General features: G+C 51.7%; 1 protein-coding gene across 1 annotated transcript in view; it reads left to right on the top strand.

The window, feature by feature from the left end:
- LOC138357229 (spermatogenesis-associated protein 31H1-like) overlaps window positions 1–22,656 on the top strand; it is a 41,152-nt gene that overhangs the window by 2,948 nt on the left and 15,548 nt on the right. Inside the window, exon 3 of the mRNA XM_069313889.1 lies at window positions 11,473–12,308. Within this exon, the coding sequence (XP_069169990.1) occupies window positions 11,473–12,308 (836 nt within the window). The remainder of the gene's footprint in view (window positions 1–11,472; window positions 12,309–22,656) is intronic.

The raw sequence follows: 22,656 nt of genomic DNA, 5'->3' as shown, positions 1-22,656 counted from the left end.
AAAACTGTGGGCATTCTTTCTAAGATCAGATATTATGTACCACGCCCTGCCCTGGTAACTCTCTATTACTCCCTTATCTATCCATATCTCAACTATGGTATTTGTGCTTGGGGCTCTACTACCCAAAATCACTTACGTCCTCTAATTACTCAACACAAAGCTGCTATTAGGACAATATCCAATTCTGGCCCCAGACATCACTCGGTACCCCTACTCAAATCTCTGAATATGTTAGACATTAAGTCACTGCACATTCTCTCATGTGTATTATACATATATAAAACGCTAAACTATAATGCCAATCCTGATCTCAAAAGCTTCATAGAAGGTTGTAACAGAACCCATGAGCACCACACCAGAAATAAATACAGTTTTGATATTCCTAGAGTACGACTTAATCAAACTAGAAATGCTCTACAAATTAAGGGGCCCAGAATGTGGAATGACCTTCCCAACCATGTTAAAGACTGTACCTCTCTCAACCAGTTTAAGTTAAAAACGAAGCTATACCTAATAAATTCCCTGTAACCTACCTTACCCCTCTGTTGTCAACCCATGTATGTTTTTTGTTTTTCAAATCAACGCTGTTTGAATGTAATTTTATGTAATAATTTGTAATTGTATTTGTGCTGCTTTCTTTTACCTCTATTTTTATTTGTACTCAACACATTTTATTCTTTTTACCCATTAGTTTTAAGCTTTAGTCATTAGTGTTTTTTCCTGCCCGAAACGCTTTGCGTAATAGTGGCTTTAGGCATTGTATGTACTAGCTCTATCTATAAAGCCAACAAACTTTGTAAAATCTCTTTATATATGTACCTTTACCTAAATAAAAATTATTTTATTATTTTTATTTTATTTATATATATATTTCAAAGCAATCGGTGAAGAACTTTTGGAGATTGCGCCATGTGTTGCTCTTACGTCCGACAGATGGCACTCTTTAAAAAAAACCAGCGTTGAATGTAATGAAACGCCATTTTCTGGGTGAGACCCGGAGGCTCCCCGGAGCTTTACCGGCTGATATGCTAATGTCAGACTTTGGCATCAGTCATGTGTATGGAGTTCTAGGGCCTACCGGGGACCACGAGCCAGAACCTGGCCCCCTCAGAGAGGCAAGGGGAGCAATGGCCTATAGAAACCCCCGTGTGGTTGGAAGCATTCTATGTCTGCCATCGACCGGGTCAAGCATCCAGAAAGGTAAGCATTCCAAAACAAACCCCTATTCTGGTGAAAATTGCTACCTAAGCCGAACTAGTGAATAGAACTCTTCAACAGAAAACACGGAAACTAGTATGACGTCATACGTCACCGCGCCGCTGTCTGCGCAGCTCCCCCCTCCCCGGGAGGGGGAAGGGGGAGCCCCAGACCTCCCACGCCGGCTATCCACCCATCAGTTCTGAGGCTGGATGTCAAAACACGCGAAAAACGCCGACCGGAGGGAGGGAGGGTTGCCGGGGAGCCTCCGGGTCTCACCCAGAAAATGGCGTTTCATTACATTCAACGCTGGTTTTCTGGGGGGAGCCCCGTCGGCTCCCCGGAGCTAACTACCCACAGAGGAAGGTCAAAGGGACAAAACCGGGAGGCGGACACCACGCACCCCCCAAGGAGGCGAGACAACCGGCAGCAAACGCCAACCCAAGGCGCCACAGCCCCGAAAATCCCGGGAACAACACGAGAACCACGAGCAGCAAGGCCCCTGCACGAACACCAAAAATCCATGCCCGAAAGACTGCAAGGCCACGTCGCCCAGACGGCAGCGAGAGCAGCGAAGCCACGAACGCCACAGGCATGAGGGAAGAACACAGGCAGCTTAGCCGCAAGAACACGGCTGACCACCCGGGACACCATCACCCGCGAACCGGGAAGAACAGAACCGGATCAACGCAAAACGCGCTCCGGACCCAAACGCCGTGGCACGCAAACAACAGCAGAGGGCCGCCACTGAACACAAAAACGACACACCCCCGGCCCGACCAACGAAGCACCAACAAACCCTGGACCCCTCCAGAATGCAGCAGCCCCACCCCGCGCCAGAAAAGATGGAGACTGCTGCCATCAAACAACCAAAACGCTAAAACCGAAGGAGCAAGAAAACACAGCGAACCGACCCCCAGAGGCAAAGGCCCAAAGGAAAGAGCCGACGAAAAAACACACCGGAACCGAAGGGGCACTACCAACCGAGGAGAAGACAGAGCACGCTGACCAGAGACCAGGATGGTGCAAGCGGCGCACGAACAGGCCGGAGGTGAAATGACGCACAAGACAGCTGACTAACGGTGCAGAAGCAACACCAAGACCGAAAGCAAGCTGAAGCGGCTCCGCCTGCGCCGCACGAAAAGAGGCGACAGTATGTGGCAAGACGACGGCCCCCAACCCCTACTAGAAAACCAAGCCGAGAGTAAACCAAGCCAACAAGAAGGACCCACCGAAGAAGGGACAGGAAAAGGAAGGACCGCCAAAATACCCCATACTGCCGCCAAGAAAGCACGCAAGTGGGACACCTACCACGAAGCCACCTGACCACCAACCGGAGGCGAGACCACGAGGCAGAACATAAGCAGCCCCGACAAGGCCCCCCCCGAGCCCAGGAAAGAGGCGGAGCCGCGAGAAGATCTCGGGCGCGACCACCGAAACCCAGGCGGCACAAGGAGATGGAACGTCTGCCGAACAGAAAAACTCCGAAGCATGCAAGCCCGCCAGGAGTTCAGAAACGACGAGTCCGACGCGAGACATCGCAAGAACCCCCCCAAAAAAAGTAAAACAACAACAACCGGCAGGGCAAGCTAGGAAAACCAAAGAAGGCGGAAGGGTCGCCGCCAGAACAGGACCCGAACCAAGGGGCACGAACAACTGCAACAGACCGAGACAAAGAAGCACATCACAGGACACAGGCTGACCAACGCCTAAGAACACACGCAGAACATTCCTGCTGCAGAAGAGGCAGGAAGAAAGAGCAGAAGCACAAAAAAAAAAAAAAAACCAGGAGAACAACCAGGGGTGGACAATCAGGCAGGGACAAAAACCCCACGCAATCCCCAGGCACAAAACGGCAGCAAAGCGCCACTCCACAACCGGACACAGGAACAAGGACACGCCACCGTGAAACACGGTACCAATGCTCACGTGCAGCAGCAGCAGCAACAGGCACCACTGCAACATGCAACATGTAAATAGCAACTCCCCTCTGCAAAGGCAGAGAACGGAGCAGGCAGACCCCAGACAGGGCCAACGGAGACACGACAAAACCCTGCAGGCCCAGAAACCTGCACCAGGCGACCGACGGCGGAGAAAACCCCGCTCGATACCTGCTGGATGAGGTACTGGGAGCTCTTTTACACCTCAAGCCCGGCCCAAGGTCAGGCCAGACCGGCCAGAGGATGGCCCACCAGGCAGCTGCTAGGAGCAGTCCACCGGCCCACATACCCCCACAACCAGGACGGGCCGGAACTGCCATACGAAAACAGGCCAGTGCGCCCTGGAAGTCCACGGACGAACCAGCAAGAAGGCTTATGCTCGCAAGTAGGTCGTGTAACAAGCACAGACCACTGATGGTAATACAGTGTTCCCCAAAAGTGCCAATAGCACCACTGCACTCCACTGGTACTATCCCGCAAGTTCTACCAGATAGGCGGGACCCAAGAGCCAGAGCTCAAATCCTGCAAGCACAGCCAGGAGCCTCACCAGGTGAGTACAGAACCAACCCTACAACCCCCACACCTCACAACATTAAAAAAGGAGGGTCCCCTGAATGACTCCAGCATGGGTTGGACATGCACATGAGGGGGACAGGAAGGGGTGATAAAGGGACAGTCACTGGTGTGCGAACGGTCTCAGTCGTACAAAATTATACCTAAATAAAAACAGGTATATGAACACCGCCGCATCCAGCGCCCGGCCAAAAGACGCCAGACCGCAGAAACTCACCTGGCGAATGGTGGCTCGAACTTGACACGACTCAACCGTGCCCAGAAGAACTTGGGAGCACCGCCAGGTGAAGACGCCAGAGCCGGACCCGCAGGAGAACAGGGAGAGGCGAAGGAGGCGGTCCACACCCATGACACAGAAAACCGCGGTGTCCTCCCCACAACTGGGAACCAGGACACCCCTGGTGCAAAGGGGCACATACCGCAGCCAGGGAGAAGAACGAGAGGCGAAGCACTGTAGCAAAAAAGGGCGCAAAACCCCAGCACTGAACCATCGCCCAGACCAAAACAAACTCCACGGCGCATGCGCATAACACGCTGGCCGAACCGCACACCCTCCCTGCGGGAAGGCGCCAGCCAGGACTATTGCACGAGAAAAGGAGCCAAAAGAGGAAGCAGGAACAATAAAACCGGCCAAAGAAGCAAAGAGCCCAAAAAAAAAAAGGGAACCCAAACGGGCGACAAGTAGCCCCAACGGGCGACAAGTAGCCCAACCGGGCGACAAGTAGCCCAACCGGGCGACAAGTAGCCCAACCGGGCGACAAGTAGCCCAACCGGGCGACAAGTAGCCCAACAGGGCGACAAGTAGCCCAACAGGGCGACAAGTAGCCCAACAGGGCGACAAGTAGCCCAACAGGGCGACAAGTACTAGGAGCCGACAGACGTTCCAATAATGCGGGAAGTAGCGAAAAAACCTTCCCGTACCCTCGAGAACACAGAAGCCAACACTAGTCCCGAAGGCACACGAAGGCGCAGGCGCACCCGAGATCAAAAGTCACGCAGAACCCCAACGAACGGGGAAACATGACAAAAACACCGTCCCAAAAAGCGGGGGAGGAAACATCCACCCACAGGACGGAACCAACCGACTCAAAGGCCAAGGAACCGAGCCCGGGGAGGGGCCGACGTCCAACAGCACGTACGGCGAGTGGGGAGGAAAGACCCCACTCCGCGTAACCACAAGCCCCGCCTAGAGGGGGATAAAACCCCCCACGGGGTCTAACGGGGCCAAGGCCCCCCCCAAGGCAGCCCCTCCCCAGCCCCGGGAACCTACACGACAGGCCCCGGGGCCGAGCCGTTCCCCCAAAGCCCCGGCCGTACCAGAAAACCGGGGCAGCCGTGAAAACACTAAGGAAGGGAGCCCACTGGCAGACTCATACAACACGGCTGGAGGAACAGGCCCAAATGCCCCCGTCACTACCCCGGAAGGGGAATTCCCCGAGACTGCCCGAGTCTCAACACCACGAAACACCCCGCCCTGAACCTACAGACGGTAAGGAACCGGATGCAGGCAGGAAGGGTGAACCAGGGGAAAGACAAGGGGGCGTGGATGCAACCAACACCCCCAAGTCCCAAAACGAAATACAACGGGGCAGCCCCGGGGCTCCCGGGGAGGAAACCACGAGAACGTTGCCACCACCAAGGCTCAAGTGCAACGCCCCTGCTGCCCGCACCCGCTTTGTTAGCACAACTGGGTAACCGAGCCACAACGAGCAACCAAACTCGCAGGACACCGGGTCGAAGGTGTCACCGACCCCACAGGCAGCAGACGGAGGCAAAACAGAGAGTCACCCAGAGACAAAAGGTGAGAGCAACCCTCAAACTCGCTGGAAGCGAGGGGGGGGCTCTGGGGTCACATCCATCGGACCCGCGCGCCCCCAGGGGTTTCCCAGGGTCCCGAGCGTTTACTTTAAGAGGACTCGCGCTCAGGTAATCCCAGGCAGGGTACTGCTAACCGGCACCCAAGCTACCAAACAACTTTCTAAGAGCTGAACCCCCGGGACGTGTACACTCACGGGGACCTAGCAGGGGGTACCACCAGAAATACTCAGAACACAAGGGACACAAGGGGCAAGAACGAAGGCAGACCCCCCCACCAGGTATATAAACAAAAGAAAAAGAAAACCCCGCAAGAGGACAGCGTACCCAAGCGGAACAGAGCCGGCCGCTATGATTGGTAAAGACAAGCTGCACAGTACCCCGCGCCCCACCAGTGCAAACACCGCCCCTTACTCTAAGGCGAACAAGGGAGACAGAACACCCGAGCACACAAAGAGCGGCCGAAAACCAAGCGGTAAACGGCCAGGCAGGGGCAGGACCCAAGGAACTTGTGGAAGGTGGCCCCAAGCCCCAAGGGCAGTACTTACAGGGCACCTAGGGAAGGGAACCCTAGGCGCATGCAGCCCGAGTACTGAAGAATCACACCCGGCTCACGCACCACCTAGAAAACAGACACCACACTCTAGGTACAGTGCTGAAACAACCACTGGAGCCGGAGCACATAACCATTGCCTATAGCATCAGCCGAAGAACTGATGGGTGGATAGCCGGCGTGGGAGGTCTGGGGCTCCCCCTTCCCCCTCCCGGGGAGGGGGGAGCTGCGCAGACAGCGGCGCGGTGACGTATGACGTCATACTAGTTTCCGTGTTTTCTGTTGAAGAGTTCTATTCACTAGTTCGGCTTAGGTAGCAATTTTCACCAGAATAGGGGTTTGTTTTGGAATGCTTACCTTTCTGGATGCTTGACCCGGTCGATGGCAGACATAGAATGCTTCCAACCACACGGGGGTTTCTATAGGCCATTGCTCCCCTTGCCTCTCTGAGGGGGCCAGGTTCTGGCTCGTGGTCCCCGGTAGGCCCTAGAACTCCATACACATGACTGATGCCAAAGTCTGACATTAGCATATCAGCCGGTAAAGCTCCGGGGAGCCGACGGGGCTCCCCCCAGAAAAAGCATGTTTTTTCATGTCACAAAAAAAGCTTGTTTTTTCTTGTTGACGAAAAGTTTAGAGACCTAAAGAGGATGGAAGAGAGAATAGGGGACTTGGACTCCCACGATGCCCTCTACCTTCTCACACAGTGCCTTACCTTGCCCAGGCTAACATACACCAACTTTTGGCAACCCACTTCTAAATCAATATGATGAGCTCCTCAGGTCAATATTCAGGAAGGCGCTCAACCTAGATTTAGATGACAGTCAGTGGGACCAAGCAACACTACCAGTGAGATTTGGAGGGATAGGCATACGAAAGGCAACTGAGGTAGCACTTCCAGCTTTCTTATCCTCATGTACAGCAGCGAACGAATTGGTAGGGCAGATCCTACCAGAGCGTATGAGAGAGACGGCGGGAACTCAGGATCAAACGTTCATCGAAGCAGCCAGACAATGGGACACCATTGCACACCCTCAACCCCGACCACAAGTCCCAAAAGACCACAAGCAGGCCCACTGGGATAGCCCCATAATGGAAAAGACTGTCACAGCAATGATTGACAACGCTGATGCTGAAAACAAAGCCCGCCTCCTAGCGGTAACAACACCCCACGCCGGGGATTTTTATTTGCTGTGCCCAATGCAGCCCTGGGAACTCGCCTCAGTCATGACGCTTTCCGCATTGGAGTTGCCCTTCGCCTTGCTGCCCCTATCCTCACCGAACATAGGTGCATCTGCGGAACTGCGATGGCAGACCAATATGGTCGTCATGATCTGGTATGTCGTAAATCACAGGGTAAAATTGCAAGACATGAAGAAGTCAACGACATCATCAAGAGGAGCCTCGCCACAGCCCGCTGCCCGGCACAAAGAGAACCACACTTATCCAGACCTAACGACCCTCAGAAGCGCCCACATGGGGTCACCTTGCTACCTTGGAAGGATGATAAGCAAGTGGTGTGCGACTACACGTGCGCTGCCACACTGGCCAGTACCTACCTCCACTACAGCACACGTGAAAGCGGTGGTGCTGCTTCTTTCAGGGAATCGCAGAAAATTATTAAATACAGAGGTCTAGCACACTGCTACAGCTTTGTTCCGATCGGCTCGGAGACCCTCGGTTCGTGGGGAAAATGTGCATTGAAGTTCCTGAAGGAATTGGGGGACAAATTGATCAGCGCTACAAAAGACCAGAGAGCAAAAAGTTTCTTGTTCCAGCGCCTCAGTGTTGCGATTCAGAGGGGAAATGCCTGTTGCGTCTTGGGCACTAGTCCAACTTCAGAGGAATTCGAAGAAGTGTTTGACTTGCAACAATGATCGAACCCGTCTGTGACATTCATCAATGTTTCCCATTGTCGTGTTTTTCAAGAGATCCATAACCTTTAAGCACCTTTTTGTATTATTATTTTTGTATCAACCCATGTATATCTTGTAACCATCAAATGCATAATAAAGCACAAAAATAAAAAAGGAAGGGGGTGGTAGGAGAAAAGCACAGAAACTGTATTGGAGGGGATCTAAACATTCCCTCTAATGCGTTATGCGTGGTTTCCTCCGAGGCTATGGGTCCCCCTTCTTCCAGCTAGAGGTGGTACTCCCTTCTATATTAAAAAAAAAAAAAATATATATATATATATATATATATATATATATATATATATATATATATATATATATATATATATATATATATACCTAGTAGCCAGAACGCACTCCTCAGCCTACTATGCAAGGCCCGATTTGCCTAATAAGCCAAGTTTTCCTGAATTAATATATTTTCTCAAATTTTTCTCTAGTGAAATGATAAAGCTACCCATTTCATTATGTATGAGGTCAATTTTTTTTATTGGAGTTAAAATTAACGTAGATATATGACCGAACCTAACCAACCCTACCTAACCTAACCTATCTTTATAGATTAGGTTAGGTTAGGTAGCCGAAAAAGTTAGGTTAGGTAGGTTGGGTAGTCGAAAAAACATTAATTCATGAAAACTTGGCTTATTAGGCAAATCGGGCCTTGCATAGTAGGCTGAGAAGTGCGTTCTGGCTACTAGGTACGACATATTATATATATATATATATATATATATATATATATATATATATATATATATATATATATATATATATATATATATATATATATATATGTCGTACCTAGTAGCCAGAACTCACTTCTCAGCCTACTATTCAAGGCCCGATTTGCCTAATAAGCCAAGTTTTCCTGAATTAATATATTTACTATAATTTTTTTCTTATGAAATGATAAAGCAACCCTTTTCTCTATGTATGAGGTCAATTTTTTTTTTATTGGAGTTAAAATTAACGTAGATATATGACCGAACCTAACCAACCCTACCTAACCTAACCTAACCTATATTTATAGGTAAGGTTAGGTTAGGTAGGTTAGGTAGACGAAAAAACATTAATTCATGAAAACTTGGCTTATTAGGCAAATCGGGCCTTGAATAGTAGGCTGAGAAGTGCGTTCTGGCTATTAGGTACGACATATATATATATATATATATATATATATATATATATATATATATATATATATATATATATATATATATATATATATATATATATATATATATATGTCGTACCTAGCAGCCAGAACGCACTTCTCAGCCTACTATGCAAGGCCCGATTTGCCTAATAAGCCAAGTTTTCATGAATTAATTGTTTTTCGACTACCTAACCTACCTAACCTAACCTAACCTAACGTTTTCAGCTACCTAACCTAACCTAACCTATAAAGATATGTTAGGTTAGGTTAGGTAGGGTTGGTTAGGTTCGGTCATATATCTACGTTAATTTTAACTCCAATAAAAAAAAATGACCTGATACATAATGAAATGGGTAGCTTTATCATTTCATAAGAAAAAAATTAGAGAAAATATATTAATTCAGGAAAACTTGGCTTATTAGGCAAATCGGGCCTTGCATAGTAGGCTGAGAAGTGCGTTCTGGCTACTAGGTACGACATATATATATATATATATATATATATATATATATATATATATATATATATATATATATATATATATATATATCACACATACATATACGAAGGTACATTGGGTTTATAAGGGAACATAGCATTTATGATTTTACATTCTTGTAAAGCCACTAGCACGCATTGCGTTTTGGGCAGGTCCTTAATCTAACAGATAATTTTAAGTAGGTAATTTATAGCAAAAATTTAAAAATTAACAGGAACATTGTAAGAAAATTGGAAGAAAATTTGTACGTACATTATAGTAACATTTGAGGATTATCAGCATTGTAGCGTAATCTGAGGATTATTTGTAGGTACATTGTAGTAAAATTTGCGTTGAACATAGCAGTGATTTACAATTATATTGTAGTTGCTATCATCTTATGAAGTTGTATGGCTTATGCACATATATTGGGGGAGTGGGTAGCACAAGACACAGTGAGAGTTTGAAGCACTGGGTAGAAAACTATGAGGATGAAATTAGGTGATTTTTTGTTATACTTTTGAATGATGCGTAGGTTGGGCAGCTTTTTAATTCGTTTGGTAGTCAGTTCCATTGATTAGGTCCCTTTATTTGCATAGTGTTTAGGCAGATTTAGTTTGAGGATATCAAAGATATATTTATTTCTGGTGTGGTGATTATGGGTTCTGTTACATCTGTCCAGGATGAGTTTCAGATTAGGATTTGCATCTAGGAACATGGTTTAACACATGTAAATGGCACAAGAGAACATGTGGAGTAAGTTTATGTTTAGAATGTTTAGGGATTTAAATAAAGGGGGGCTGTGTGTTGTCTGAAAACAGAGTTTGTTATTGTTTTGATAACAGATTTTTACTAGGAAGTGATGGGCTTGAGGTAGTTTCCGATGATTGAATCCCATGCACAGATACCTTAAGTAAGATAGGGATAGATTAGCGTGTAGTATAGTGAGAGGAGAGCAGAGTTTGGAACATAATATCTGATTTAAGAAAGTATATTGACCGTTTTTGAGACTTTTTTGGTTATGTGTTGTGAGTGCTGAAGCTGAGTCTCTTGTCTATGAACTTTTCGTCATTTTTATTGCTGATGTTAATGTTGTGTATCTGAAGCAGAATTGCATTAGTTGATTTGCTTCCATATAAAATGTAGTATGTTTTTTATGTTTAGTGTGAGTTTGTTGGTTGACATCCATGAGTGGACTTTTTAAATTCGTTATTTATAACATTATTTAATGTGTGTGGGTTGAAGATCTGAGTAGATGAAGGTAGTAAAGTCAGTGTATAGTATAGGTTTAGAATGTTAGAAACATTAGGCAAATCATTGATGTACATAAGAAATAGGAGGGGTCCTAGGGTGCTGCCCTGTGGCACCCCTACGGTTAATGGTAGAGTAGGAGAGGTTATATCATTGATGGCTACATATTGGTGTCAGTCATTAAGATAGGATCGAATATAGTTCACAGCAAAGCCTTGGATTCCATAATGGTGAAGTTTAAGTAAGAGGTAGTTATGGTTAATAGTATCAAAGGCCTTTATCAGGTCAATGCAGACTCCAATTGGGAACTCAATTTTGTCAACATACAAGTTGTCAACGGAAATTGAACCGCGCGAGTAGTGAAGTGAGGTGACCAACAGGCCTCCCAAGAAATGCACCAGATGTGGCAAAGAGGGAGTTAGTGCCTGGTATAATGACAGCAGCCGGACACGACACAAACACCCACAGGGGCACAAACATAGCTGGAACTGGTCCCACCCGCTCAGTTCAACCTGATACTGAAGCAGACTCCGACCCTGTGTCTGAGGATACCATCCCGAACACATTTCCTCCCATGAATGGTGCGGCACCAGCCACGAGACCAGCCACGAGACCAGCCACGAGACCAGCCACAAGACCAGCCACGTGACCAGCCACGAGACCAGCCACGAGACCAGCCACGAGACCAGCCACAAGACCAGCCACAAGACCAGCCACGTGACCAGCCACGAGACCAGCCACGAGACCAACTACACGACCAGCCACAAGACCAGCCACGAGACCAACTACAAGACCAGCCACAAGACCAACCACGAGACCAACCAAGAGACCAGCCACGAGACCAACTACAAGACCAGCCACAAGACCAACCACGAGACCAACCAAGAGACCAGCCACGAGACCAGCCACGAGACCAGCCACGTGACCAGCCACGAGACCAGCCACGAGACCAGCCACGAGACCAGCCACGAGACCAACCACGAGACCAACCAAGAGACCAGCCACGAGACCAGCCACGAAACCAGCCACGTGACCAGCCACGAGACCAGCCACGAGACCAGCCACGAGACCAGCCACGAGACCAGCCACGTGACCAGCCACGTGACCAGCCACGATACCAGCCACGAGACCAGCCACGAGACCAGCCATGTGACCAGCCACGAGACCAGCCACGTGACCAGCCACGAGACCAGCCACGAGACCAGCCACGAGACCAGCCACGAGACCAGCCACGTGACCAGCCACGTGACCAGCCACGAGACCAGCCACGAGACCAGCCACGTGACCAGCCACGTGACCAGCCACGTGACCAGCCACGAGACCAGCCACGAGACCAGCCACGAGACCAGCCACGAGACCAGCCACGAGACCAGCCACGAGACCAGTCACGAGACCAGCCACGAGACCAGCCACGAGACCAGCTCTTACGGTGATGACAGCTGGCGACACACCTGCCTCTTACGGTGGTGACAGCTGGCGACACACCTGCCTCTTACGGTGGTGACAGCTGGCGACACACCTGCCTCTTACGGTGGTGACAGCTAGCGACACACCTGCCTCTTACGGTGGTGACAGCTGGCGACACACCTGCCTCTTACGGTGGTGACAGCTGGCGACACACCTGCCTCTTACGGTGGTGACAGCTGGCGACACACCTGCCTCTTACGGTGGTGACAGCTGGCGACACACCTGCCTCTTACGGTGGTGACAGCTGGCGACACATCTGCCTCTTACGATGGTGACAGCTGGCGACACACCTGCCTCTTACGATGGTGACAGCTGGCGACACACCTGCCTCTTACCATGGTGACAGCTGGCGACACACCTGCCTCTTACGATGGAGACAGCTGGCGACACACCTGCCTCTTACGGTGATGACAGCTGGCGACACACCTGCCTCTTACGATGGTGACAGCTGGCGACACACCTGCCTCTTACGATGGTGACAGCTGGCGACACACCTGCCTCTTACGATGGTGACAGCTGGCGACACACCTGCCTCTTACGATGGTGACAGCTGGCGACACACCTGCCTCTTACGATGGTGACAGCTGGCGACACACCTGCCTCTTTCGATGGTGACAGCTGGCGACACACCTGCCTCTTACGATGGTGACAGCTGGCGACACACCTGCCTCTTACGATGGTGACAGCTGGCGACACACCTGCCTCTTACGATGGTGACAGCTGGCAATATAGAGGTGTAAGGAAGAAGGGGTGAGAGAGCGCGCTCTGAAGCTGGTAAAGAGCTACACGAAGCCGGATAGACCTTCAGCTCTATCCGGCCTCTATTCTCCAGCTATACTACGGCTTTAGTAGAGCTCGAGTGACTCAACTTGCGGCTCCTGGCGACAGAGCTGCTTACAGAGCGCCGCCACACGCCGCGCCTCCGCCACTTTCAAGACGACACGCGAGTACAAAGCCAATCGTCGTGACGTCACCCGGGTAAACAAAGCCACGTGCGAGCTATTGTGGCCTCGGCGGATGATGTTTACATGTGACGTCACGTGCCCAGCGCGCGCTCTCCCCCACAACATGTTCTTAAAGATGACGACTTGCTGTGTATGTATGTAGGATGGCTTGTACTGCACGGCTTCGATTAATGCTGTTTAGAATGGGAGCTGAGGGTGGTGGAGGGGAGGGGGGTGGGGGAGTTGTGGGTGGTGGAGGGGAGGGGGGTGGGGGAGTTGTGGGTGGTGGTGGTGGGGGGGGGGGAACTGTGGGTGGTGGAGGGGGGGGGGGGTAGCTGTGGGTGGTGGAGGGCGGGGGAGCTGTGGGTGGTGGAGGGCAACTGTGGGTGGTGGAGGGGGGGAGCTGTGGGTGGTGGAGGGCAACTGTGGGTGGTGGAGGGGGGGAGCTGTGGGTGGTGGAGGGGGGGGGAGCTGTGGGTGGTGGAGGGGGGGAGCTGTGGGTGGTGGAGGGGGGGGGAGCTGTGGGTGGTGGAGGGGGGGGGGGAGCTGTGGGTGGAGGGGGGGCTGTGGGTGGTGGGGGGGGAGCTGTGGGTGGTGGGGGGAGCTGTGGGTCGTGGAGGGGGAGCTGTGTTTGGTGGAGGGGGGTTAGCTGTGGGTGGTGGAGGGGGGGGGAGCTGTGGGTGGTGGAGGGGGGGAGCTGTGGGTGGTGGAGGGGGGGGAGCTGTGGGTGGTGGAGGGGGGGGAGCTGTGGGTGGTGGAGGGGGGGAGCTGTGGGTGGTGGAGGGGGGGGGAGCTGTGGGTGGTGGAGGGGGGGAGCTGTGGGTGGTGGAGGGGGGGGAGCTGTGGGTGGTGGAGGGGGGGAGCTGTGGGTGGTGGAGGGGGGGAGCTGTGGGTGGTGGAGGGGGGGCTGTGGGTGGTGGGGGGGAGCTGTGGGTGGTGGGGGGAGCTGTGGGTCGTGGAGGGGGGAGCTGTGTTTGGTGGAGGGGGGTTAGCTGTGGGTGGTGGAGGGGGGGGAGCTGTGGGTGGTGGAGGGGGGGAGCTGTGGGTGGTGGAGGGGGGGGAGCTGTGGGTGGTGGAGGGGGGGGAGCTGTGGGTGGTGGAGGGGGGGGAGCTGTGGGTGGTGGAGGGGGGGAGCTGTGGGTGGTGGAGGGGGGGAGCTGTGGGTGGTGAACCCAGCTGTCGGTTTTTCCGACAGCTGGGTCCCAGGAGCTACATTTCACTTTCAAGTAGTTACTGATTAAGTATATGGACTACCACAACAGCCACCACTACCACCCGCCACAACATTCACAGCTCCCCTGCACCACCCACAGCTCCCCCCCCCCTCCCACCTTCCCAACACCCCCTCCCACCTTCCCCATACCCCCCTCCCACCTTTCCCACCATCCCCTCCCACCTTCCCAACACCCCCTCCGACCTTCCCCACACCCCCCCCTCTCACCTTCCCCACCACCCCCTCCCACCTTCCCAACACCCCCTCCCACCTTCCCCACACCCCCCTCCCACCTTCTCCACACCCCCCTCTCACCTTCCCCACCACCCCCCTCCCACCTTCCCCACCACCCCCCCTCCCACCTTCCCCACCACCCCCCCTCCCACCTTCCCCACCACCCCCCTCCCACCTTCCCCACACCCCCCCCTCCACCCTTCCCCACACCCCCCTCCCACCTTCCCCACACCCCCCCCTCCCACCTTCCCCACAACCCCCCTCCCACCTTTCCCACACCCCCCCTCCCACCTTCCCCAAACCCACCCCCCCCACCTTTCCCACACCCCCCTCCCACCTTCCCCACACCCCCCTCCCACCTTCCCTACACCCCCCCACCTTCCCCACACACCCCCCTCCCACCTTCCCCACATCCCCCTCCCACCTTCCCCACACCCCCCCCTCCCACCTTCCCCACACCCCCCTCCCACCTTCCCCACACCCCCCCTCCCACCTTCCCTACACCCCCCTCCCACCTTCCCCACATCCCCCTCCCACCTTCCCCACACACCCCCCTCCCACCTTCCCCACACACCCCCTCCCACCTTCCCCACACACCCCCTCCCACCTTCCCCACACACCCCCTCCCACCTTCCCCACACCCCCCCCCTCCCACCTTCCCCACACACCGCCCTCCCACCTTCCCCACACACCCCCCTCCCACCTTCCCCACACACCCCCTCCCACCTTCCCCACACCCTCCCTCCCACCTTCCCCACACACCCCCTCCCACCTTCCCCACACCCTCCCTCCCACCTTCCCCACACCCCCCCTCCCACCTTCCCCACACACCCCCTCCCACCTTCCCCACACACACCCCCCTCCCACCTTCCCCACACACCCCCCTCCCACCTTCCCCACACACCACCCTCCCACCTTCCCCACACCCCCCCTCCCACCTTCCCTACACCCCCCTCCCACCTTCCCCACACACCGCCCTCCCAGCTTCCCCACACCCCCCTCCCACCTTCCCCACACCCCCCTCCCACCTTCTCCCCACACCCCCCTCCCACCTTCCCCACACCCCCCTCCCACCTTCCCCACACACCCCACCTCTATCACAACCCACGCAGCGAAAATATTTTTCACAGACAACAAAAATCCCCGGCGATACTGAAGTGGCGGCCATAACCTTTGGTGTGAATGGTGGTGTGGGAGGAGAGGGAGGCGTCCCTCCCAGGGTGAAAGGATGGGCGGGGATCGAGTGTCCGCCCCATGTTAAAAGACTCCCACGTTACTACCAACACATTTTTTTTCCTAGTGGAGGTAGATTCATATAATACGACCCCATACGTCGTTCATCCTGGAGGTTGTAGCAGGTAAAGGACTAGATTAGATAGGAGAACCTTGTTCATCATAGAAAAAAAATATTTATCTTCCAATTTTATATACAGCAGGAAGATTAGAAGATTAGTGCTCAAACGGTGCTCTCGTGACAGATGGCAAGGATCAATGCCACACAACCAGTTGATTGACAGTTGAGAGGCGGGACCAAAGAGCCAGAGCTCAACCCCCACAAGCACACCTAGGCGGGTATAAGGACGGTGTTCATCCTGGGAGGCGAATCGCAGGGCGCCTGGCGGCCCTCTGGCGGCACGCGCGCCAACCTCTTCACACCCAAACTTCTCCAAAGGTTTCTACCAGCGAGAACACCGTGTCTCTCCGGAATGACTTAGTCGATTCCCGCCACATTATCTCCAGCGTGGTACACGACTGTGACACAGCCGAGGATCACTGGGTGGTGCCGTCTGTGCCCCCCCCCCCCCCCACACACACACACACACACACACTCTCTCTCTCTCTCTCTCTAATCCTGAAAGAGAGCGAGAGAGCGAGTTAGTTTAGTTCATTCATTATGCACCCCATACCCATCTTGTGGGCGGTAGTAGAAAGGGTCACAGAGGCACATAATGGGCTCAGGGACTGAACCCCACAATTCATTTAGCTAAGCAAGTTACAATCTTGATGAACTAGTTACAAAATTCAATGCACATCGTCACATCATCTATGGGTTCGAGACCGACCACAAGTACAGTTTCTAAATTAAGCAACTGGCATATGTGGAGAGCTAGTGTCACAATTGATGTGTTTGTCCTGCACACCGCCCCCCATCCAGTGGGCAGCGGTGGATAGGTTACAATCACTTAGTTACTACCTACTGTTAGCAAACTGGGGATATTTGGCTAAAATTTCTGGTAGCAGATCATTCTGAATGAAATATTGACACATCGCTGGAACATTGGTTATAGAATTGTCTCTAAATTCACGTATCTTTTCGCACTCCATCACATAGTGACGGAGGGTGTGCGAATAATTTTGTTGACACAGTTTACATTTGGTCAGGTCTACATCAGCAGATAATGAGAATTCCCAGAGATACTTGTAACCGAGTCTAAGCCGAGCAGTAGTAACATCTAGAAGTCTGCTGATTATATTGGATGAACCATAGATGTGTGGCTCCTCTTGCATGATAGTATGATGATAGATGGAATTACTGGTGTCAATTTCACTTTGCCTCAGATCTACAAGATCTTGTTGAAGTTCTCGGTGTACTGCTGCTCTCAGATTGCTCATTGACAATCCAAGGTTACACTCAACGGCTCCTTTAAAGGCAGATTCTTTGGCTAAGACATCAGCTCTATCATGCATGATAGAAAGCGAGAGAAAACGATAGAAAGAAAGCGAGAGAGAGAGAGAGAGAGAGAGAGAGAGAGAGAGAGAGAGAGAGAGAGAGAGAGAGAGAGAGAGAATCTCTGGAGAACAAAAGTGTTCATCAAAGCAAGCCTACATCACACGAGAACTCGGCTCCAACTTGATACATAAGAAATATTAATGTGAACAAGAACAACTTGACAAGAGTAAGACAACACCTGCCAGACTAACACCTGCCCCGACTACCAGCACACAGCCAGATATTGTAGCCAGGAGGGTTCACCACAAATATACTGTGCACGCCTCTAATGACTGGATATAACTAGTTTATGACTAGCGACGGTGAATTAATACAACAAAGGCCAGCTTTAAAGGTACTCACGTAGTTGTACTCACCTAGTTGTGCTTGGTCTTCTTGAAGCCTCAAGCTGTCCTCCTCTGTCTTACTAACTCCTTCTGAATTTTGGCGTCGTCAGCAAACATTGAGAGGAATGAGTCTATACCCTCTGGGAGATCATTTACGTATATCAGAAACAGGATAGGTCCGAGTACAGAGCCCTGTGGGACTCCACTGGTGACTTCACGCCAATCTGAGGTCTCACCCCTCACCGTAACTCTCTGCTTCCTATTGCTTAAGTACTCCCTTATCCACTGGAGCACCTTACCAGCTACACCTGCCTGTTTCTCCAGCTTATGTACCAGCTTCTTATGGGGTACTGTGTCAAAGGCTTTCCAACAATCCAAGAAAATGCAGTACGCCCATCCTTCTCTTTCTTGCTTAATCTTTGTCACCTGATCGTAGAATTCTATCAAGCCTGTAAGGCAAGATTTACCCTCCCTGAACCCATGTTGATGGGTTGTCACGAAGTCTCTTCTCTCCAGATGTGTTACTAGCTTTTTCTCACAATCTTCTCCATCACCTTGTGTTTGCAGGGGTTGAGCTCTGGGACTGGCTGAGCTTGGGCCCGACTCTCAACTGTCAATCAACTGTTTTTTTTTTGTTTCTTTTCCAACACACACACACACACACACACACACACACACACACACACACACACACACACACACACACACACACACACAAAAGCAAGGCAAAGACTCATCCTAAATTGTTGCATAGCCACATTAGGAGAAAAACAACAGTAAAGGAACAGGTTATGAAATTAAGGATAGGGGCAGAAGGATTCACTACAAATGACAAGGAAGTGTGTGAGGAATTGAATAAGAAATTCCAGGAGGTCTTCACCTTAGAGCAAGGAGAAATTCCAGAGGTAAGTGAGGGAATAGCTAACCAGGAACCACTGGAAGAGTTTGAGATTACCAGCGGGGAAGTAAGGAAGTGTTTACTAGAGTTGGATGTGACGAAGGCTATAGGCCCAGATGGAATCTCCCCTAGGGTTCTAAAGGAAGGAGCAAGAGAACTGTGCCTACCACTCTCCATGGTGTATAACAAATCACTGGCAACAGGGGAACTGCCAGATATTTGGAAAGCAGCTAACGTAGTCCCGATATACAAGAAAGGGGATAGACAGGAGGCACTGAACTACAGGCCAGTGTCCCTAACCTGCATACCATGCAAGCTGATGGAGAAGATTGTGCGAAAAAAAACTAGTGGAGCATCTGGAGCGAAGGAACTTTGTAACACAGCATCAACATGGGTTCAGGGATGGCAGGTTCTGCCTCACAGGGTTACTTGAATTCTACGACCAGGCAACAAAAATAAGGCAAGAAAGAGAAGGGTGGGCAGACTGCATATTTTTGGATTGTCAGAAAGCCTTTGATACAGTGCCACACAAGAGGCTAGTGCGAAAGTTGGAGATGCAGGCTGGAGTGAAAGGGAAGGTACTCCGGTGGATAGAGGATTACCTAAGCAACAGGAGACAACGAGTCTGTGTGAGGGGTGAGGTCTCAGATTGGCGAGACGTCACAAGTGGAGTCCCGCAGGGGTCAGTCCTTGGACCTATACTGCTTCTGGTATATGTAAATGATCTCCCAGAGGCTATAGATTTGTTCCTCTCAATGTTTGCCGACGATGCAAAAATTATGAGGAGGATTGAAACTGAGGACGATAGTAGGAGGCTACAAGATGACCTAGATAGACTGAGTGAATGGTCCAACAAATGGCTTTTGAAGTTCAACCCGAGTAAATGCAAAGTAATGAAACTAGGCAGTGGAAACAGGAGGCCAGGCACAGGATACAGAATAGGAGATGAAGTACTTAATGAAACAGACAGAGAGAAAGATCTAGGAGTTGATATCACACCAAACCTGTCTCCTGAAGCCCACATAAAGAGAATAACGTCTGCGGCATATGCGAGGCTGGCTAACATCAGAACGGCGTTCAGGAACCTGTGTAAGGAATCATTCAGAATCTTGTACACCACATATGTAAGACCAATCCTGGAGTATGCGGCCCCAGCATGGAGCCCGTACCTTGTCAAGTACAAGACGAAGCTGGAAAAAGTCCAAAGGTATGCTACTAGACTAGTCCCAGAACTAAGAGGCATGAGTTATGAGGAAAGGCTGCGGGAAATGTACCTTACGACACTGGAAGACAGAAGAGTAAGGGGGGACATGATCACAACCTACAAAATCCTCAGGGGAATCGACCGGGTAAACAAGGATGAACTATTCAACACTGGTGGGACGCGAACAAGGGGACACAGGTGGAAGTTGAGTACCCAAATGAGCCACAGAGACGTTAGAAAGAATTTTTTCAGTGTCAGAGTAGTTAGTAAATGGAATGCATTAGGAAGTGATGTGGTGGAGGCTGACTCCATACACAGTTTCAAATGTAGATATGATAGAGCCCAGTAGGCTCAGGAATCTGTACACCAGTTGATTGACGGTTGAGAGGCGGGACCAAAGAGCCAAAGCTCAACCCCCCGCAAGCACAATTAGGTGAGTACACACACACACACACATTTCCAGGAAGAAGCCCGTAGCAGCTATCTAACTCAGAGGTACCTATTTACTGCTAGGTGAACAGGTTAATCGGGGATCACCGGGGATCTGTCCCCGGTCCCTAGGACTACGTATCCCGAGCGCTGACCACTCAGCCACAGGCCCCTGGATGTGTGTGTGTGTGTGTGTGTGTGTGTGTGTGTGTGTGTGTGTGTGTGTGTGTGTGTGTGTGTGTGTGTGTGTGTGTGTGTGTGTGTATAGCCTCCTCAGGGCACGAGAAAATAGTGGGTAGTGTAATGAACCCATTGTTAGGGATGGAAGGGTCTTTGTACCAACAATGGTAGTTACAGCCGCAATAACAGCCGCAGTAATTACAGTAACAGCATTTGCTTCAACAGTAGTTTACATTTCCAATTTTCAGTCACGTTATATAATAAGCTTAAAGGTTAGATTTTAAACAGCCTGCAGAGTGAAATGGGGCAGGGCCAGTCTGCTCCTTCGTGGCACAGTGCCACATAGTATACCCACAGTGCCAGTGCCCAAGGAGCCTGGGAATTGTCTCTCTGGCTCTGATCAACAAGCTGCCAGTGATCTTATAACTCGCCGATCTGGATAACACTGTTTACTTTAGCTAACAGTAGATAATTATCAACAGGACTACCGTTGTGGGCAAGCTACCACTGGAGAACTGGTGTGGGCGAGACACCAGGGGGTACAGGGCACCAACACCAGGGGGTACAAGACACAGGGCACCAACACCAGGGGGTACAAGACACAGGGCACCAACACCAGAGGGTACAAGACACAGGGCACCAACACCAGGGGGTACAAGACACAGGGCACCACTAACAGGGGCTACAAGACACAGGGCACCAACACCAGGGGGTACAAGACACAGGGCACCTACACCAGGGGGTACAAGACACAGGGCACCAACACCAGGGGGTACAAGACACAGGGCACCAACACCAGGGGGTACAAGACACAGGTCACCAACACCAGGGGGTACAAGACACAGGGCACCTACACCAGGGGGTACAAGACACAGGGCACCTACACCAGGGGGTACAAGACACAGGGCACCAACACCAGGGGGTACAAGACACAGGGCACCTACACCAGGGGGTACAAGACACAGGACACCAGGGGGTACAAGACACAGGGCACCAACACCAGGGGGTACAAGACACAGGGCACCTACACCAGGGGGTACAAGACACAGGACACCAACACCAGGGGGTACAAGACACAGGGCACCAACACCAGGGGGTACAAGACACAGGGCACCTACACCAGGGGGTACAAGACACAGGACACCAACACTAGGGGGTACAAGACACAGGACACCAACACCAGGGGCTACAAGACACAGGACACCAACACCAGGGGGGTACAAGACACAGGACACCAACACCAGGGGGTACAAGACACAGGACACCAACACCAGGGGGTACAAGACACAGGACACCAAGACCAGGGGGTACAGGACACAGGACACCACCACCAGGGGGTACAAGACATCAACACCAGGGGGTACAAGACACCAACACCAGGGGGTACAAGACACAGGGCACCAACACCAGGGGGTACAAGACACAGGACACCAACACCAGGGGGAACAAGACACAGGGCACCTACACCAGGGGGTACAAGACACAGGACACCAACACCAGTGGGTACAAGACACAGGACACCAACACCAGGGGGTACAAGACACAGGACACCAACACCAGGGGGAACAAGACACAGGGCACCTACACCAGGGGGTACAAGACACAGGACACCAACACCAGGGGGTACAAGACACAGGACACCAACACCAGGGGGTACAAGACACAGGACACTAACACCAGGGGGTACAAGACACAGGACACCAACACCAGGGGGTACAAGACACAGGACACCAACACCAGGGGGTACAGGACACAGGACACCACCACCAGGGGGTACAAGACACCAACACCAGGGGGTACAAGACACAGGGCACCAACACCAGGGGGTACAAGACACAGGGCACCAACACCAGGGGTTACAAAGCACCTACACCAGGGGGTACAAGATACAGGGCACCTACACCAGGGGGTACAAGACACAGGACACCAACACCAGGGGGTACAAGACACAGGGCGCATACACCAGGGGGTACAAGACACCAACACCAGGGGGTACAAGACACCAACACCAGGGGGTACAAGACACAGGACACCAACACCAGGGGGTACAAGACACCAACACCAGGGGGTACAAGACACAGGACACCAACACCAGGGGGTACAAGACACAGGGCACCAACACCAGGGGTACAAGACACAGGACACCAACAC

This window comes from Procambarus clarkii, chromosome 76 (genome assembly GCF_040958095.1).
Source record: "Procambarus clarkii isolate CNS0578487 chromosome 76, FALCON_Pclarkii_2.0, whole genome shotgun sequence".
In the NCBI taxonomy this organism is placed as follows: domain Eukaryota; kingdom Metazoa; phylum Arthropoda; class Malacostraca; order Decapoda; family Cambaridae; genus Procambarus; species Procambarus clarkii.
Note: the sequence above shows the minus strand (reverse complement) of the source record. Positions and strands in the feature narration are given on the sequence as shown.